The following is a 20138-nucleotide window of genomic DNA, read 5'->3' as shown; positions in this document are numbered from 1 at the left end:
AGGGTGCTTATTAAATTGTGTTGTCATTAGATTGATACCCGAGTGGAAATTAACCAAAATGAATATCCTCGTCAGCATATATAAACTTAAGTGTTTGATTATAATGATCGATGATGGTTATTCATATAATAAGGTAGGGATAGTAGACCTTTTCAACAATTGTATACACCTACAGTTGAGTACGACTACGACAGGTAAGATGTGAGGGGTCGTCTCAAAAATAAAAATTGAAAATAAGACTATACATCAGTAAGATATTTAATGGTTGAAATATTTTTGATTGACAATGATATAACTATCATCCCTTCGTAAATTTTACGGACGCCATCACGAGTTGGTTGACCGTTATGGAATAACCGTTTCACAAATGATATCGGATACGTTTCTTACGTCGTAACTACAATCCCCTTCCCTTTCATGAATGTGACCTATTAGACTATTAACCGGATTTGTAATCACATAAGCAACACGACGGGTGCCACATGTGGAACATGATCTGCTTACCCTTCCGGAGCACCTGAGATCACCCTTAGTTTTTGGTGGGGTTCGTGTTGTTTATTCTTTAGTTTTCTATGTTGTGTCATATGTACTATTATTTTCTGTTTGTCTTTTTCATTTTTAGCCATGGCGTTGTCAGTTTGTTTTAGATTTACGAGTTTGACTGTCCCTTTGGTATCTTTCGATCCCCTTCCAATAGAGTAGCATGGCATGGATTTTTAAATTTAGAAGGAAAAAGAAAAAATGAACTCATTTTCTGTACGGTGAAAAAAAACCCAGAAGAAAACATGTAACATATAAAACCAACGATACTTGATCAACACGGACCCCGTTTAACTCTATTGCTAAGCAATTCCCGCTTCTAGTAAGAAACTCAGAAGTCATTTTAGAGGACAGGGGAATGGTTCTACGATAAAAAGAACAACGTCTGCTGTTTTTTTGGAACACGGGCAATTATATGTCATTGAACTCCATACCCCTGCTTAGCACTATCTAAAAAGAATGTACAATGACAAAGCTCTATAGTAACTAGTATGTTGAATTATAAATTCCATACGCAGGTATGTACTGCTTAAATGATGATACATATCCCCGTATTCAAGAAGGAAATACACCAACTTTAACAAGGTATCTTGATCTTTTCCTTCGACCTTTGAAATCAATATGTTTTACCCCTCCCAAAATTGATATATGTACATCAGGTAAGGTTTAGATCGTTTAAAAAAGTCTCGACCGTGTTCACAAGTGAGATAACAGACAGGCAGACAGTCCCGTAATAATGTTGCAGAAATTCTCAGAAAATTTTTAGAAAAACTTTCACACATATACATTTATTCTTTTTGGCATGCGGCATAATCATAAAGTTGAATGATTGCAGTATTTTTAATCAATTCTACGCGAAATGTCGTGTAAAAACATATCATAAGAATATTGTATGATAGACAAATATTTGTATTTACTTTTTATATTTTTATATATTCTGTAGCTATATATAACCGCCAAACTGAATATTTATATCGTAATGATAATCAGACGTTTTTGTATATAAGACGACCCCTCTATTTTACCTGTAAACTGTAGGTGTCATTAGTTGGTGTCGAGAGTTGTTGAAAAGGTCTAATACCATACGATTGTGAGTAAATAAATTTCCTCTGTGCGATTGATTACACAATTTCTTCGGAGATTATACTGTAATATGTCTATAAACATACAAAAGTTGTAATACTGATGAATAACTGATATACTGGAGTATATGTTACTTGTTTATATTTATTATGCTTTATTCCATAGGTTGGTCAAAATAATTTTCAAATAAAGGAAGGAGATAAGAACGCTGTTGCTGTACCGATTTCACTGACCATTCCGATTGGATGCTCTTATCCTACAAACAGTCTAAAGTAATGTTTTTGTAATTTTTACCATTTACTTAATTTGACAGATATTTATATTATTTAAGCAACATAAGCTATCGAATTTGAAAAGACCTATTATCCACTTTGAATAATGACTATGACAGGACAAAAACTTACTATTTACGGACCACACCAGTGTATCAACAGATTATACTTTTCCTTTATGCATGCACTATCCGCAATATAGAAATAGTCAAGCATGTTTTTCTATGGGACTAGACGCAATCAGTATAGTTTAGTCAACATCTGACTTATTGATGTCTTACATTGAAGAATTACGACCCCACTTATCCTTAAGAGAATACATATTACAATTTCGTAAGACGATTCACCTGTAAATACTCAACTTGTAGATCCTTCTAGTTTAATTGAAAACTCTTTGTAATTACATTTAATTCATGGTTTGAATGTTTTTAAAGCTAATTAAACTTTATGTACAGTTTCTGTCTCTTTATCTTTAATATTATACGTGAAAATGATTCAGCAAGAAGGCCTGTGAAGAAATATCAGGTCTGATACATGGTTTTTGATCCTATGCTTGAGATGAAACATATATTTATTTTTCATTTTAAATCTTTCTATTTCAGTATTGAGCAAATAAAAGAAACGAAATGCCTTCTGAATTTATTGGCTGGTGTTCCAACATACCAAACTGACCCTGATAAGTTCTGTAAAGGAGAATTGTCTGACGAGGCCTTAGCATTTGAAACTCAGCAGTGTGGCATATCATTTCTACATACAGATTGGCAAAAACAAGAAAACGTAATGGTTACTGGTGCGTCAGACGGTGTTATAAATATCAAGGAACGTCTGACAGTTCTTCAATTATACCATGATATAGAAAAGGGAACATCTAATATAAAAGAACTTAATATTTGGAATGGTATTATGTTGCCAGAGATAAAGGTATAATACTTTCAAGTTACTTACACAGTTCGAATAATAAACGATTAAGAAAAGTAATATAAAATAGCTACATTAAATGTACTTTTCCCGATACATCATCATTTGAATTGATAGACAGGTCATTGTTAGTTTAAATTTAAATTTAGATTATTTGAACTGATATTTGTTTACTATTTATATACAATATATAATATTTGATCCATCGCCCCGTAAGATTTATCGTCGGCTATTATTCAGTCATTCAATATATAGACTTCACTACCACGAAATTTATTTTACTTGTTTTTATCCAACGCAATCATAGGTTTGAACGTAGTTTTCAATTTAGACTTTTTGAACTTGTATTATATTTTCCCTCCGTTCATCCTATATTGACTCTTTCAATTCAAGAGTTTATCTCAAATTGAGGGTAAATTATATGGCCTTCCAAATACCGTTTCGATCCCTAACATCACTGAAGAGACATTATTTGTCGAAATCCGGATCTAGTGTACAAAAAAAAATAAAACAAATGTTGACCCTTATGTTTGTGCCAGAACATCTTGGCCACAAGTTTATTGTTTTCTGTTTAGTCTTAAAATTATATTAAGATCTATTTTGTTACATCTTGTGATCAATTTTTTTAGGCAATTGCCAATGGTAGTCAGCAGGGTTAAAGAACATCATTTGTTCGACCTGTTAGTCAAATGCGTTTGTTTAAATATATATACTTTTTCACTTTTTTGGTCTTTTGGAAAATGTTGTTTCTGCTGTATTTTGGACCCTTCTACAATGACATTTGTTTTACATGCACACATTTGAAAATTGCGGTTTTTATCCCACGCAATCATAGGTTTGAACGTAGTTTTCAATTTAGACTTTATATTTATACAAAATATACACAGCCATGTATCACCATCACTGCTTGTGATCCGATGGATTAATCTGTTGTAGAGTTGTCACTAGTTAAGACGTACTTATAAATATGATTACTTATGTGACTGTATCTTACATTAATTTGTAGGATCCTGTACTATAGATAATTCAGCTTCATGTCTTACATATTATGTACTGTATTACGACGCTAGATTACAACTGACAAGGAAAGGTAACACCCGGCCACTGAAAGCTTTATTATTTGTGAAGCCAAGGTGGTCGCGTGTTCTAGCGCGCCGGATACAGTGCAGGCGATTTGGTGTCGAAGCATGGATTCGAATCCTTGCGAGGGAAGAACAAAAACTTTGCAAAAGCCAATTTATAGATCTAACATTGTTGGGTTGATGTTTAGATGAATTGTATATATATACATATATACAGTTGTTGAATATAAACAATTATTTGCACAGCAAGAAGGTTGCTGCAGTATAAGTTTATGCTGTGTATCTATAGTCTACAGTGCTTTCATATAACATACCCAGCAAACTCGTGACCAGTAGTAATAGTGTTTTTAGTAAAGTGTGTGTCGGACTGTTGTCACTTTGACACATTCTCCATTTCCATTCTCGATTTTATAATGTAAGAAATATCACAGTTCCGTTTAGATGTATAGGTGTTGATGCAAGATATTGATGTAAATGTATTTCCTTACTGTTAAATTTGAAATCAAAATCTTAAAGTTTAATCTTTATCTCTTAAATATGAACGTGTATGTGAACGATTAAAAAGGACACAACACATGTTTTAAAAAAGTTATAAAACAGCATAAAACGATATATGTCTATAAATAGATATATATTAACGAAATTGAAAAAAAAACCTATCAATTCAAAAAAGAGGTCTTCAGCTTTCACCAAATGTAAATTATATTATTTTAGTTTCAAGTTATAGACAGTGATCAAGTGACTCTAGGCAGTACCTGTCAATCAAATAACGATCCACATATGATTACATTTGATGGAAAGTAAGTATTCTTATCTGATCTATACATGTAGATCGTCATTATTTAAGAATTTTGTTCACAAATTGTCAATGGTTATTGCATTTCAATTCATCAGTAGCTGTTTGAACAATTAAAGCAATATCGCGAAAGGGTTATTTGGAAAGTATCAATTAGGGTATTTTTTTGAGATATTCATTTTCCAAATAGTTAATAAACATAGTGTGTTTGGTCAAATGTGAAAAAAACAATAGTAAAACATTTCATCTGTTATCTTAATTTAGTTCCTTCATGTCATGCTCTATGCTCATTTTAACATGGGTAGGCATTATATTTGTCGATATTGTACACAGAGCGTTAAAAATGTTTAGCTTTTCCTGTTTCCTCTCCGAGGAGTCTGTGCATTACATTTCATATTTGATAAGTTTAAAAACTACGAGCATGGTACATATATGTTGTTTTATAAAAATATATAATAAAAGTTTATGCTAGCTGCTTAAATGTATATATTTTAAGGGATAACGATGGAAATAACGTTAATATACACAGTAAGTTCGTGCGAATGTGTCAGACATATTTTGTGCTCATTAGAACACGGTTTTGTTTACAAAGCATAATAAGGACGTCATATTAGAATATACATTATTACATACAAATGTATTTGAAATTCGTAAATTATGAAAAACCAATGAAATAAAACTCAATTGTTATATGGAAGGATAGAGATATATATTTTTTCTTCAATCATAGACATTACGAATTACAAAGATCTGCAGGCGAATATGTGATGTACCAACATGCACAATTGCCTATAAGGGTAAGATAATCACACTATTTGATTTGTATTTGATCATATTACATTGTTTGGGACGGGTGAAATTATGTAGTATCAATGATAAAGACCAAAACACATGATATGACGTCTTTACACTAAATCTATTGGATGTTGGATGTGTACGGATTGATAATTAAGTCTAAGATGCATGATTTTTTTTATTAGTTGTTAGCGGCTTTGAACTAGCTGTCATATAACTGCGAGTACTCTAATATTTGTTCCTAGTGTCTTTTTAGTTGTTGTGATGTACAAGTACCCGGCCACGTCAACTTGGTTTTTGTCCATTTGATGAGTTAAGCCTTTTTCAACTGATTTTTATAGTCCGTTCTTATGTTCTACTGTTATACCACTGTCCCAGGTTAGGGGAGGTTTTGGATCCCGCTAACATGTTAAACCCCACCAAATTATGTATGTATTTTCCTGTCCCAAGTCAGGAGCCTGTAATTCAGTGGTTGTCGTTTGTTTATGTGTTATATATTTGTTTTTCGTTCATTTTTTGTACATAAATAAGGCCGTTAGTTTTCTCGTATAAATTGTTTTACATTGTCATTTCGGGGCCTATCATAGCTGACTATGCGTTATGGACTTTGCTCATTATTGAAAGCCGTACGGTGACCTACAGTTGTTTATTTCTGTGTCATTTTGGTCTCTTGTGGACAGTTGTGTCATTGGCAATCATACGACATCTTCTTTTTTATATGAAAACCTATCATTCTCATTCAAACTGAGTGCTTTTGTCGAAGTATCTATACTCATATTTTTCTTTCAGTTGGTGTCCAATTTTCAAAATAACCTATCGATTTTTAGAAGTTAAGCCAAAGTACGCGACAACCTAGTGTTATCTATTTCTTGGATGATTAAATATTTCTCTTATACCACTGCACAGAATGTGATACGAAAAAGTCATACGAAAATCTGCGTTATGTTGATTGGCTTATCAAACATCACAAGATGATAAATATATTGAAATCAAGTAACTTGAGGTGATAGGACACCAGTCTTTAATATAATACTGACTTTATACTGAAGCTTTTCATGAGAAATACGAAGAAGCTTGTATTATCTTTAACATCAAGTACCGGTTTATAGATGATATAACTAAATAATTCAAAAGTTGATGATTATATATGTGACGTACATCTAGAAATTGACAAACATGAGCGGTGATTATTGTAAATAGCGGAAATATGAAATCAAGGTTTTTCAATTGATACTGTAGAAATAATTTTTTCGAAAGATTACAAACGCTATCATGTTTAAGGTTGTTGTTTTATTTGTGTTTGCATTTCTTTGTGATGGTTGTTAGTACATGTGTGTGTGCTGTATTGTTATGTTAAGGATATCTTTTTTACATTATTATAAATCGGGAGGTTTGACTAGCAATTAAACCAGGTTCAACCCACCATTATTTCCTAAAAATGTCCTGTCTCAAAGTTAAATGAGATTGAATAGAAACTTTTCTGTTATATATGTATCGGTTTGCTACTGTTTTTTTGTCAGAACCATAATAAACTGAAGTGTAAATATCTCTGAAATAAAGTATTTTCATATACAAATGTAACCTGAAGAAACTGAAACTATAGATTTTTTTTAATAATTCATACATGCATAAACGGACAATTAAAGATAACTTTGTTATAAACTATGGAAGTATCGCAATTCTTATTACTGAGCCGATAATGCCCTCGAGTCTTGATTGTAGGTGGATTGTTCTACGTAAGGGGGTGCAAGAGTACGAAATAGACAGGTATAGGCCGTGATGAGTAATGGTTATAGCTAATTTATGATAGCTGTGTGGTTTATATGTCAGCCTACTGATAACTTACAGATACAATTTTACTTTCCATCTGATGAACCGATTTGGTATGTGGAGTAACAGTAATAAAATTAACATTACCAATTTTCTTGCACCAGATGCGCATTTCGACAATACATGTCTCTTCGGTGATGCTCGTGGCCAAACTATTTAAAATCCAAAGCTTATATAAAAGATGAAGAGCTATGTACGTTTAACAATAAGGCTGCAAACAGGATTGTTTGTATGGTACACGTTTAGACAAATACACTAATCTAATCTCATTTCCTTTACATAATGATAATATTTTCATTTTGAATATATGTTCTCCAGATACACAGTGTTTATCAAAGATGTCTCGAACACAGCGCTCTTTGTAATTGTGGAGCTGCTGTGAGAAGTGGGGACAGTCTGTTTTTAGCAAATTTCTGCAATGGCAACCGATATGTTAAACAGTTTATATGTGATGAGAATGATATAACAATAAAAGAAAAGACAAATGGATACTTTGTAAGTTTGTAGTTCATTAATAAGGGCATGCATTTGTATTATCTAACCTTAAACAAACAGGAAAATTTTAATTTTAGCCAAAACTAAAGGTTTCTTCATTATGAATGCTAGAAAGGGAGAGAAGTACAAAAGTTAATTAAATTGTTTTATCGTTATTCAAATACAGTCTCCCATGCTTCAATTGTTTGAAGAATTTCTTAAATGCTTTTATCATGTCCGTGAAACCTTCAATTATAAACGTACATTTTATCTTCTCATACCTTGAAGGCCCTATTATTCAATACGAACTTAAAAGAGGTTCTCCTTTGTCAATCCTACCTTATCAGCCAAGCAAAAGTCGTCTGTTTCATTATATGACTAAACACTTAATGTTATAATCATTATATTATTTGCAGTAATTTTCAGTGTCTCTAATGCTTACAATTTCCATATTCAAAACATTTTAGAACGCATCTTTATATACAATGTAATTGTCCATCAATTCTTATATATGTTAGATAATTTAAGTTTTTCAATAAAAGGATAATATTTTACATGCTACTCATTGTCCTTGAGCCGTCAGACAGCTCTTTATTGACAACCCTATAAAAACAGGATCCTCTGATTTTTTGACATCTTTCTACACATTCATTTTGATCTTCCATCTACGTATGAATCAAGCAATCAGTATACTTAAGTTGCATCATCTTTTTCCATTAACAAGTCATTTCGTCATTAGGTTTATTGATGTAACTTTAGTATCTACATGCAAATATTTGCATGGCAACATAGAAATACTTGATAAACCACAACCATTATTTAACCAGACGCATATGTTTGAACCATTAATAGTTGAAACAATAATTCGGGAGGATACATATAATTATGTTATATATTCAATTGTGATTTAAAAATAATCAAAAGTGTTACATTTGTGTTACACTAAGTCCTGATCATTAGCCGTTAATCATTCATAATCACGATTGCTTCCATTTCTTTCATTTTTTATTCAATTTTTAGTTTTTTGCATATGTATTTGCCATCTCATTCCGATAATTTCTTTCTTATTAGATGACTCTTAGTTATATCTGGATCAATGTACTGGATATAAACTGAATATTGATGTATTGCATTTTTATTGTTTCATAAGGTGACAGTTCCGTCGGGTACAAAGCTGGATATATCAATGGGGCACTATTCTGGTTTTTATGGAATAACTCACTTTCATTTGAAAGGTTCGTCGCTAGATTATGCCTCAACGATGGGAATTTGTGGCACATATAATAAGGACAGGGACGATGATTTTACACTACGGGATGGCAGCCAGCATTTCGATGCGACCACTTTCGCTGAATCATGGAAGTAAGAGAAAGAGAAACTGATTGTGTTTGTCTTTAACGTATTGTTTTTGCTTTAAAAGTTAGAGATACATAACATGTACAATGATGTATGTGTCATTAGATTCCATACCTTTGATTGGCTCTCAAATATCATATGTATATCTCTGCATAAGATACAAAGCACTGACTAAACGTACTATATGTGACAATGTTAAAATAATGCTTACAAACCTGCTCGTGCATTTTTCATTGTTATTCAACGCAAAATAAGTATCTAAGATACCTAGGACGATCCTATTTCACAAAGGATTTCTATTGTCTACTTTTTGTACCTCGAACTTATTTACCCGATATAGGTCTTTAAGTTGAGGTTTAATTTACTTAAAATTAATCGGGCATGACTAATTAGAAACGCCCTCTTAAAATCAGGGGATCAGAAATAGGATCGGAAAAAACACCCAGCAAAATACCTTAATTTACAATTTCAAGAATTTGTTTGATTCAAAGTGCTTTTTGTTGCTTAAATATCTCCGATCAATAATCAGGCGGTATTTTGTGGAAATAATAACCTGTCCCGAACAGGGAGATGTTGGCTGAAATAGGATATTTTTTATAAAAAAAGTCATTTACTTATAGTGGCCGTTATTGATTGTAAATTCATGACGTTTTGTTTGTGGCATTCATCTATCGTTGAGAAAAAAAGGGAAGGAGGGCTTAACTTACGAGTTCGATCATTATTGTTCAAATTTATTCTATAACGGCATACGTTTTACCTCTAGCGAACGCTCTGCCACTCTAAATGTGTAAGCATTTGCTTCAGATTGATCCACTTTGAATCTAGTCGTATACATGCATGACATATTTGCCACTGGACACAAAGGAGCAATAAATTAATCAGCTTCATTTAGTGATTTATAATCAGTTGCCCTCAGTTGATTATAGTCTCAAACAGTTTTCCATTTTTTATATATTTCATTTTTATTTACATTTGAATTTTTATGCGTAAATCTTAGCATTTCTTCCATCATTTTTCTCTTTGCATTTAATCTTTTTTGAATATAAAAAAAACGTTGTCGTAGTACACATCAGGGGTTACATTGTATTTCCAGCAAAACTAATAGAGGAGGGACTAGAACAGAAAAACAATCTTCATTGAGTGGCAATAACTCATATATTGAAGCGTACAATGACGGCTGTCTCGTCTAGGTGGTAACATTTGCTGTTTCAAGTTTATTTATATCTCAGACTGGTATAAAAGTTGTCATAAAAGCAACAAAAAAATGGTGACAAAAGGTTGCCAACAAATTATAAATTATTCAATATATTTTGAGCGTTTAATTTTTTTAATATTGTCTTGCAGATCGGTTTTGTTATATTTTTGTTTCATGTTGTATTGTTCTAGCAAAAGTCACAAAAAAATTTTGTTAAAATCAGCCATGCGACTTATTTGAAAAGATTTAGCTGACCTTTCATGTTGTTTACACATTTCAATCATTCAACTCGTGCGTAGATCGTCTTTCTCACTAATGTTTTTAAGGTAAAAGGCGTGGAATTCTCGCTGATACATATTCCTATTATATTTTGATGGGACAAAGCTGCGTATTTATATAACCAATAAACCAAACGAATGCACTCATTCAGCTGTGGGATGGGAGAGGTCCAGAGATGTCAATATTTCTATACCCAAGCGAATTATTTGGGGTTTTAAATAAAAGGAGATAAAGGTATACATTAATGCGACAGCAACCCAAAGACACAGATAATTACAAATATTTAGAGTCATCATTCTGTCTTTTTTTATAGAACATTCCATATACAGAATATTAAGCTCAAAACCGACCAATGACTAAGTAATAGTTATACGGAGTTAATTCAATAATATTTTCCGTCAAATATTATACATCTGAAAAGGCACATTTGATTTAGTATTATTTTCCGTCAAAGATATCCAAACAATTACAAGTGTTTGGTTGAAAAATATCACCTGCCATATCTTAATTTTGATCGGAGAAAATTTAAGAAGTTGTAATATAAACAAGTAAAGGAAAAACACTTCACTGTATAATAAAACGGTAAAATAAATAATGATACTGGATGACGACCAGCGGCGAATAAAATTAATATTCAGGACGATTACATGTAGATATAATAACAGTATTAACCCCGTTTTTTACTAGACTGACAAGCTGAGTCGGTTTTTTTATCGTGTAAGTTCACAAGATATTAGTTCGCAGGAAGAAAAGTCACCCGACCCGGACACATTTCCGACTCTGAGCCGGTCAGTCTGTGCTCTTACTCTATGATGCCACGTGTTAAGCGTTAAAATATAATACATTGAATTAACGTCTTTGTTTGACCCGTTCGGGATTCGAACAAATGACCTTCCGCTCTCGAGGCGAAGGTCCCACACGAGACCAACAAGGAGAGCGGTAGTGATCGGTAGTACAGAATATCATACCAGAAACTAAATTACAATACACAATACAGTTTCACAGAATTCTCACAGCACTAAAGCGAGCTAAAAGTATCTAACCTAAATTGGATGCGTGAAATGATATTGTTAACTACACGTAAACATGGATGATCGACTTCAAGGTAGATTTTGTGGATCAACGCTCTCGGTAAATTAAAAACTCTTGCACCTATTATTTGAGTGGTCCGAATATTGTCTTTTGTTTCAAGTCTTAATTTCTGTCCTAATTCAATGTACCCTCATTTTCCAGTGGTATTTTAACGTTTCACTTCCAACCTCACTGTCGAACTCCTATTGTACGACCTACCTATTGTATTTAAAATGTATGTGTTACAGTCATGAACATGCATGAAATATTTGCTACTGGACGTAAAGCCAACAACAATCAATCAACTTAATTGATTACTCTGTACTACAAAGACAAGATCTTGTAAAATGCTTTAATTTACAATTTCCATTTAAATTTTTGTTGTTTTTTGTTGTTTTTTGTTGTTGTTTTTTTTAGGGGGGGTCTCTTCAGTTTATCACATAACTGACTGCTTATTAAAAAATAATATCTACTGTTTTAATACGATTTATAACATATGAATTTTTTTTGTCGGGCAAGGATAAAACTAAGAAAGTTTTTTCAGGTGTTTTTGCTTTATTTAGACATGAAAAGGGAATGACGGACGACTAAATTAAAGAGTTTGTTTTCATATATTACATTGAACTTGCGAATATATCTCAACTCACACGTTTTGATCGGGACAGAGAAACCTAGTTAAATATGGTTTTATTCATTGAAGTTTGCATGCACAGTTTTTATTTTAAAAAAACACAAATAAAACAAGATCCTTTAATTAATTGGACTAAATAGACAAAACTAATTATTTTGCATTCGCATGTAACATAATGTAGGAAAATTACCAAGTCAGAAACAAAAGGAATATTAACCGCATGAATATTGTGTAGGACCGTATGCATCTAGATCTATCCGATTAGAAGTTCTGAAACAAGCTGTTTGAAAAGCTAATTGTTGGAAAAGTTTACTTTCTGTTTTCTAAGGTATGATCTTTACGAATCTGTTTCATGATTACTGACAAATCAAAAACATCAAGTATATATAGCATGAAGTTTTTGGGCATAATGAATGAAGTTGGTTAAAAAAATATAAATTTACCCCCTAGTTTTGTAAAACTATCATTTGGTGTTATTTAGATGCTATTTTTTTTTTATCATAAATAAATAATTATATGATGTAATGACATTAAATCGGTCCGTTTTCATATCAATTTGGTAACTGTTAATTGTACATATCAGTCTGAGTACTGTTTAACTGTCATTTAAGGTGAACATATTTAGACTCGTCCAGTTCAGGGGAATAAGGTTTCTGCAGGTGCTTTTTATGTACTTTTCTTATATTTTTGACGGTTTGTAAGTCAGTAAAAGTTCCGTGATTTAGTTAACATTGACATTAAAAGACCTCCTCACAAAAAGGGCTGTTGAAATCCCCTCGCCCTTCGGATTCGGGGATCTGAACTCCCCTTTTTGTTCGGAGGTCTTTTAATATCAATATTAACTTATCATTGATTTTTTACTATTACATTAAAAATTACGAAAAGTTTGATATAACTCTTAACTTATGAAAGTATACAAACGAGTGTTCCTATTTATAATTTAAGCTTCTCCACTCACAAAAAAAATGTGCTACGGTCAACGCTAGAAGATTATAAAAAGAAGGATTCAATTCTTAGAAATTCGCCGTAATTTTATTATTACTTTCATGTCATATTTAAATATTTTATTCGTACAGGATAGACAAAAATGCAGACAGTCTGTTCAATGGGATAGAACTTCCTCCATTAGATTTTAACGCGCGTGAATACTGCACATGTAAGAAACAGGCTAATACGTTTCCATATGGAAACCCGGATTATGCCTGCAATCTGACAACTGCTATGGAACCATGTCGAGGTCTCACTCAATCATCTGTCTATAATGGACGTTGTAAACGTATTACCCATGAACGACGTAAAAGGAGTTTAGAATTCATCGATGATGAAGAGCCTGAGCATATAGAAATTCCTTTAAATGATTCCGATAGTAAAGATGTAAGTAATGGGTCAGTATGACCACGGTGAGTGATATAATGGTGTTTGAAAAATCTACAATAATTGACGTCTTTCCTTGACTGCACTTAAAAGTAAAATAAGAAAAATATCGAACTCCAATGAAAATTCAAATGACAAAATTAAAAGTTCAAACTCATTTTTAAAACGAATGGAAAACAACTGCTATATTCCTGACGTGGTACAGGCATTTTCAAACGTAGAAAGTGATGGTTTATACCTCGTTTTCTAGCTAGTTAAATCTCTCACGTGTATGACACTTGCATAAAAACTATTATTTTGAAAATAAATGTGCGAGTTAACAAAACAAACAGAAATAATAGGTAAAAATGTAAAAAATACGGATACGGTAAAAAATATTGTTTTATCATCTTATAAAACAAACAAATATGTCAGAAAAGGAAAACAGAACGGCATATAGACAAAGCACATGAATAAACACGAAAGACAACAATTGAAAAAATAACAAAACATTAACGGTATGCATGAGAAGCGAGCGGAATATTACCTAAAATGGACTAAACAGTAAAGGTTGAAAATTTATAAATAAAAATTAAAGAACACTATTCATGTATCACGTTATTGAGATGATAAACAACGTCAGTTCCTAGAATATACAATTAAAGACTATCATATATTACGTTTGAAATTGATACGGAGAATTCATAAAAAAGGACTTAGTATCTTCCGATAAACTTTCGAGATAAAAAGACGAGACGTTTTTGAACATAAACCATGTTCACCAACTTTCTGCTAAAACACAGGGGACATTTTATAAATTCTGGGCAGTATCTGCAAGCTCTCGAACACTGAATTCGTTGGAAAATGCATATATCATATGCAGAGAAGTTAATTTATTGCTACTAAGGAGGGGGAATATGGATAATTAAATATAAGAATTGTCTCGTTTGTCATAGACTCTGGTGTTTAGCTTATGTCAAATTCAAGGTATGAATCTAAAATTTAACGGAGGAATCTGTATCTGCTGTTTCTTTAATTCATAGTTCTGGAGAATATATCAAAGTTTTCTCAGTAATTTAATTGACATTTTTACGTGCCTGACAAACCTCAATGTTTTCGCAAAACCTTTTTTGGTTAATTTTGGTTCTTGTATCATTCACAAAAAAAATCACTTATTGCTATGGATATCCTAGTATCATAACTGTTTTAGTAATGTCTTAGAATCCATTCATTAATATACGATTTATATTAGCTTTTTGATCCTTTGAATAAACCTATTCTCAAAGGTTTTTAATTTTTCATTAAACTTTGTAATTAGATCTTTGAATAATGTTTAATCGGTATTGACATTTATTTTTTATCAATAAATTAAACATACTAACTTAATATGAATTGCTTAACCAGTATTCACGTTTAAAGGTAAACATCTACAGACTTGTATTTCGGCATGGCTAAAGGTCATGTGTTCTGATGCGTATTGGGTAATAATTTGATTTAGTTGTTATTGGTTGGAAATAACTTTCAGAAACTGCCAGTACACTTATTTCAGTATTTTGTGTTATACATGTCCTAGGTGTTTTCGTATTTTTTCCCCTTTATATCGATCTGTAGAGTCGACTTTTTCAACGGATTTATCTATTTTTTTCTTCTGTTGTGCTGTTACAGAAATAAGGTGGCACCCCGACACATTCTGTTATGTGCCTTTTTGAAATCAAAAGCCGGCATTTCAGTTGTTGTCAGTTTCCTGCAGTATTTCATATTTAATTTGTTCATTTGTTGTTTTGTAAAGAAATTAGTTCGTTGTTTTTTTTTTTCTTTTTTGAATTGTTTTACATTTTGTCATGTCGTGGCATATATCCATTTTATACCTATCTATGCAGCCATTTGTTTCAAATTTAAGGCCGATCGGTGACATATAGTTGCCAATATCCACGCCATTCGATCTATAGTTAAAATTTGTCTCATTTATAGACATACCACGTCTTATTTTTTCATAAACTAAACTACAAACGGTCTGCGTGTGGCTCTTACCAATGAAAATATTACACCTTATTCAGTTATTTATAATACACAAAAAAGAACGGAATAAAACAAAGTGAATCAATTCATAAAAGTGGCATCAAGCTGATATGGTGTTAGAGCTAGACGAGGAAGTCATCTTACGGAAATATAGATTTCATTGAAGAATTATTTTGTATTCAGGATAGTTTAAAGCTACACTTGCATTTACATAGTCCATGATTAAGATACAGTTATCTCCAAAAAGGCGATTAGTAACTACTTTTACTTTTAATAACATTATTTACATCAACTTTTATATTCTTTACAACGTATTTTTAGCCTGATATGAGTTGGAAAAATGGATGGACAATGGAGAAAGCATTACAACACTGCAACAATGCTTTTCTTGCAACATTGTCGTTCGCAGTTTGTACAGATAATGTTCCGTCTGTGCCATCGGAAAACTACATCAATGATTGTGTATTGGATATTCAGGTCAGCATAAGTTTTCGCGAATATATGCAATGTCTCTGTTTAGGTATTGTTGATCAGATTTGTACAAGCACTCGAGTGATGCCTGATATGATTGACGTTTCGTTCCTGTGGATTATCAGAAGCTCGGTTGTTTTCAGCATTCCTGTTTGACATGACAATTTTGCTTTTAATTTAATGTTGAAATATTCTACATTAAGCTTGTAGCAGTTATGTTTATCTTGTTTTGAAAAAAATATTTTACTTCTAGGTTTTGAATTGAATACTATTCGAAATCTTCATTGCTTTCCCGATTTGATTTTTCCTGAAAACAATATACATTTCACTAGTCATAATTATTTGGACTAACGTTTCATATATCGCACTAGAACAGTCTAAATTCTTTTAATTGCTAGTCATGTTTTACAATTAAGCGAAATGTGGGATTTAGTTTTAAAGAATTTTGTTAATCCGTTATTTCATACACTTGCAGATAACAGGTGATACCCAGTGGGTAGATGTAAGCACAGATAATTATGCATCTGCTTGTCTTGGTGAAGCAATGAAAATGGAGAATTTAACAGAGACAAATACTACAGGAGATGGTGAAACAGAAACTATTTTTGATCAAATCGCTGCTTCCACGTGCCCTAAAAATTGTTCAGGAAATGGAATATGTGAAAATGGTATGTTTTATACAAACACATTTTATGGACGATACTAATTGGACAATAAATTCAACAACTCATGTGATTTAAAGCAGAACTTTAGCCAAATTCATTCTCTTCTTTATTTTCAACATTGCATATATTAATTGTACCTGCAACAACAGAATTTCAGATGTTTTTTGTCGTGTGCTCATTCTGACTTCTCAAAGCATACGCAACATCTCTAAGTATCTAATGCGAGTGCAATTTGCCATATTAATGTTGTTTTTTAGAGATTTAATCGCAAACATCTAAGTTTTTTGTTGTTTTTTTTTTATTACCGATGGTTTGATACATAGGGTACGATAACCTGTTGCTGCTTTAAAAATAATCTAAGAACATGGATATCTCCATTGATGAATTATTAACATTACAGGACAGTGTAACTGCACGCATGAATATTTTGGCTCAGACTGTTCTTCAGAAAAATCACAAGCGCCTGTTTTGGCACCAGACTCGTTCAATGGAGTTTGTGATACAAGTTTGAGAAAATGTCAGACATATATTGTTCCAGGAATCAATTTTAGAAAAGGAGAACTTTTTTGCCGCTATAGACCTTTCAAGGTATATTGTACAATTAACGATACAAATGCAATATTTGCAGTATACATAATGCTTTTCAAATGCCTATGATTGTAAATTTGTCCATATATCAAGTTATTGATCTAACCTTGTAACTGTACAACCTCAACTATTTCTTTCATGAAATATTTATCTATTACAGTATTATAGGTATTTGACGACGTTGCATGCAATGTCAAATTTCACAATATTTTATGCCGATTGCCTGTTTTTTTTGTTTTTTTTCGGAGATCTTTTATTTTGGAAAAAGGACAATGTCTGAATTCATTGAGAATTGAAACACAGCTCCTGTTTATTTATATTAACATTTAAAAATATCTAATGTTTTTTTTTTTTGTTTGTTTGTTTTACTTTTTATCTGCCATATAGCAATAACTTATATTCCGTTTATTCTCTTCAAGGTTGTCTTTAACGAGACAGTTGACGGTGGTATAACAGAGGAATTACCGGGGAAATATTTTAGTCCATTTTATATGCACTGTCCATCCCCCACATCAAGACGGAAACGATCGACAACAGACGAAGGTTCTGCTTTGGGTTATCGTCTCAGCGTTTCCAATGACGGAAAGAATTTTACTGAGGAACTCACCATACTGATTTATAATACACTATGCCTGTACTGTAATATCACCAGTATGGTATGCATAGAACTTGTAAGTAGAAAATATGTGAAATTTAACTATAGTTAACATAAAGTATTATCTTCAAGCACTGTTAATTTTGTTTAATTCTGTTTTATTTGGAACTTATTAGATTTCATCATAATATTGTCTTATCTTGACTTCAATTCACACTTAGTAGTAATTGTGATCAGGGCGAATGACATTCTGAAATTCTGTGCAGTAAACAGACAAAGTAAAGCAAAAGAAGTTTTAATGACTCATTTTTTCTTATAAGGAGGGTGTTGTAAAGCAATTTGAGTTCACCAAAAGGTTTCTTTTTTCTGTTAATTTTACAGTGGTCAACAGGACTCAATGATTGACTGTTTTGCACGTGCGTCCGTTTCACTGGTTTCTGCAATGTGTTGCTTTCCATTCATGGGGAAAAGCAGTTATCTGTATGTCACAGAACCCTCGCAAAAATGTCGTTACATCTTTGATACGCATTAGCTCAGAATCTACCGAATATTTAAAGACAAAAAGTGCAATAAATCATAATTCTTTCTTTCTTTTTCTTATAGGATACATGTCCTGTCGTTTTAGGTTAGTATTATTTTTTTTTACTCATAATTAAAGTTAAGACAGGGTTTTATAAAAAAAAATAAAAAAAAATTACAAAAAAGTGTGTATTATGTGCTTAAAATTGTTGATTAAGTAAAACCACCAAAAGAAAACCATGCAAATTTTGACGCAGAAGCATAATCCTGGCTCTATTTCACGATTCTTTAGACTGCTGTACATTTCATGATATTTATGATCAAAATACATGTTTAGAGATTTTTTAGTATTGACAATTATGCCCACTGAGGCGCCAACCATTCTTCTGTTGTGTGTGTGAGAGGTGGGAATTGAGCATTGTTCTAACTCGTTGTTGGGTTTAAAACCATCAAAAACATAATCTGTTCCAAAAGCAAGACAAATAGTTAGTTTCCGTGAGAAAAAAATTAAACACGAATGCACGTGTTGTTTTGCTAAGCATACTCACTTGAACGTCAAGGTTAAGGATTACATGAGGAGTAAGTCTCTGAAAAATCCGAAAAGTACTCACACATATAATCAATGTTATTTCAACTTATTGGGCGGAGCTTACGTTTTAGTTTGCATAAGGACAGTCTATTCAAAGATGTGAGTGATAAGGATGATTACATCCCAGCTCCTTTGTTCTAACTCATCACCTCAGTTTGAGTTTCTTAGTTCCTTTGTTCTGTAACATTTTGGCGGGAATGTCAAATCCACTATGAAACTTATAATTTATTATACGGAAAAGACTATCTATCAGAATTCACGTAGAAAAAATCGAGTGTATATGCTGGGATTAGAAACCAAGACCTTTAGCATATCAAGCCACGACACATACCACTACACCAGGACGACTGGATACGAATTAACAGTAATTTAACATACTTAAAGGAAGCAATATATTTTTATAAGTCAGGCGAGTTGGCAGATCTTTATTCAGTGGGGTTTAAACCTTTTTCGTTAATAAGTGAGTTGTCAGACTGATTGTTCAATTTGATTTTACACTTTTTAAAAAGTGGGGCGAGTCGGTAAACAAGAGTGGGGCGACTTTTTTATAAGGTGGCGATATGTGGGCCGATTGGCAAGTGGGGCGAGTTGACATTGTTTGATATCTACTCATCGTGTTCGAAGGTCATAAAGGGTATACATCATATAGTAATATATGAGGTATATTATAATGGTTGTGTGGCGTTCTAAACTAGATTTTATGAATTGTAAATGGTTTTTCGTCTAATCTTAAACAGCTGGGATGTAAAATAGTTATCCCAATCGGACTTGGTGTATCAGTGTTAGATAACCCTCTGGCCTCCGGCCATCGGGGTGATCTTACACTGACACACCGCGTCCTTGTGGGATAACTATTAATTGCCGTTATAATTATAATTGATTTCTAATCACCTATCAGTGTCACCAAACGGATATACAAAAGAACTGAGTGTATGATATGAAACGATTAACTGGACATTGATGAGTTTATCCCGACATACCTGTCTATAGATGGACTGGTCTTAAGGAAGAGAACCG

The 20138-nt window shown here is 32.4% G+C and overlaps 1 protein-coding gene across 1 annotated transcript in view; it reads left to right on the top strand.

The window, feature by feature from the left end:
* The window catches only part of LOC139484419 (von Willebrand factor D and EGF domain-containing protein-like), a 30295-nt gene that overhangs the window by 8553 nt on the left and 1604 nt on the right, over positions 1–20138 (top strand). Inside the window, exons 6-17 of the mRNA XM_071268151.1 lie at positions 1789–1895; positions 2498–2816; positions 4610–4695; positions 5422–5488; positions 7635–7811; positions 8941–9152; positions 13399–13696; positions 16016–16171; positions 16641–16833; positions 17231–17418; positions 17838–18089; positions 18617–18638. Of these exons, the coding sequence (XP_071124252.1) occupies positions 1789–1895; positions 2498–2816; positions 4610–4695; positions 5422–5488; positions 7635–7811; positions 8941–9152; positions 13399–13696; positions 16016–16171; positions 16641–16833; positions 17231–17418; positions 17838–18089; positions 18617–18638 (2077 nt within the window). The remainder of the gene's footprint in view (positions 1–1788; positions 1896–2497; positions 2817–4609; positions 4696–5421; positions 5489–7634; positions 7812–8940; positions 9153–13398; positions 13697–16015; positions 16172–16640; positions 16834–17230; positions 17419–17837; positions 18090–18616; positions 18639–20138) is intronic.

Source organism: Mytilus edulis, chromosome 8, assembly GCF_963676685.1.
Source record: "Mytilus edulis chromosome 8, xbMytEdul2.2, whole genome shotgun sequence".
NCBI classification, from domain to species: domain Eukaryota; kingdom Metazoa; phylum Mollusca; class Bivalvia; order Mytilida; family Mytilidae; genus Mytilus; species Mytilus edulis.
This window is presented reverse-complemented; position numbering and strand designations above follow the sequence as displayed.